The sequence below is a fragment of the Penaeus monodon genome, chromosome 28, assembly GCF_015228065.2.
Source record: "Penaeus monodon isolate SGIC_2016 chromosome 28, NSTDA_Pmon_1, whole genome shotgun sequence".
NCBI lineage: Eukaryota > Metazoa > Arthropoda > Malacostraca > Decapoda > Penaeidae > Penaeus > Penaeus monodon.
The window spans coordinates 3,842,673-3,843,443 of record NC_051413.1 but is presented as its reverse complement, the minus strand read 5'-3'; the positions used below and the strand labels follow the sequence as shown (position 1 = coordinate 3,843,443).

At 65.0% G+C, this 771-nt stretch overlaps 1 protein-coding gene across 1 annotated transcript in view; it reads right to left on the bottom strand.

Annotated features, from left to right (window-relative positions):
- Positions 1–771, bottom strand: part of LOC119590910 — a gene marked incomplete in the record, with an annotated part of 40,794 nt that overhangs the window by 38,613 nt on the left and 1,410 nt on the right. The window contains 1 exon segment of the mRNA XM_037939647.1: positions 61–771. Coding sequence (XP_037795575.1) covers positions 61–771 — 711 coding nt within the window.

Here is a 771-nt window from a genome sequence, read left to right as displayed (position 1 = left end):
GGAATGCAAGGACACACGTATTTAGAGGAATTGTGAAGCACGCGCAGGAAGTTTCCTTACCTGGATCCCGAAGATGAGAAGGACGTGGGCGGAGGCGAGGGACGTGGCGAGGTTGGTCGCGAGCGTGGCGTGTTGGCTGTGGTGGGCGCGGGCGAGGGCGTCGGCGGCCGTGGGCACAGCGCGGTGGGCGGGGCCGTCCCGGGCCACCTGCACGGAAATGGTCACCACAAGCGCCATGATTGCGAGGAGGGACCCTCCCCGAATCACCCACACGCCTTCGGGCCATCCCGGCGGGGACCCTGGGCCTCCCGTGTCCCCCCAGTACACCGAATACACCTGAGGGTTCGTGTGGGAGTTATTGGAGTGGGGAGTGAGGGAATCCCACAGGGTTGGGCCTCCCCAAACGTCCCAGTGGCCACCTGGAACCACAGTCACGAACTCCACGCGCTCGCCTGGCCCTGGCCACGAGGACGCCCTCAGATCCGCCTTCCCGATGGCGGGCCGCACTTCTGCTCGCCTCCGGTCACCGGTCGCGCCGCCCGACGCCTTCGGACTCTCCTGATATTTGGTCGTTCTCTGTTTTTCCTTGTGAATGTCGGGCGGCTGGCGATCTCCGCTCTCGTAGGGCGGGACGTCGTCGCTGTCGCTCTCGGTTTCCGCGTCGCCTCGAGAGGGCCCGGCGTTCCTCCAGTCGTCGTCCCACTGATTCGGCAATGGAGGAATCAACTCCTCGCTGAACACACTCGAGAGGGTGGTGGACTTCGGCAAGTT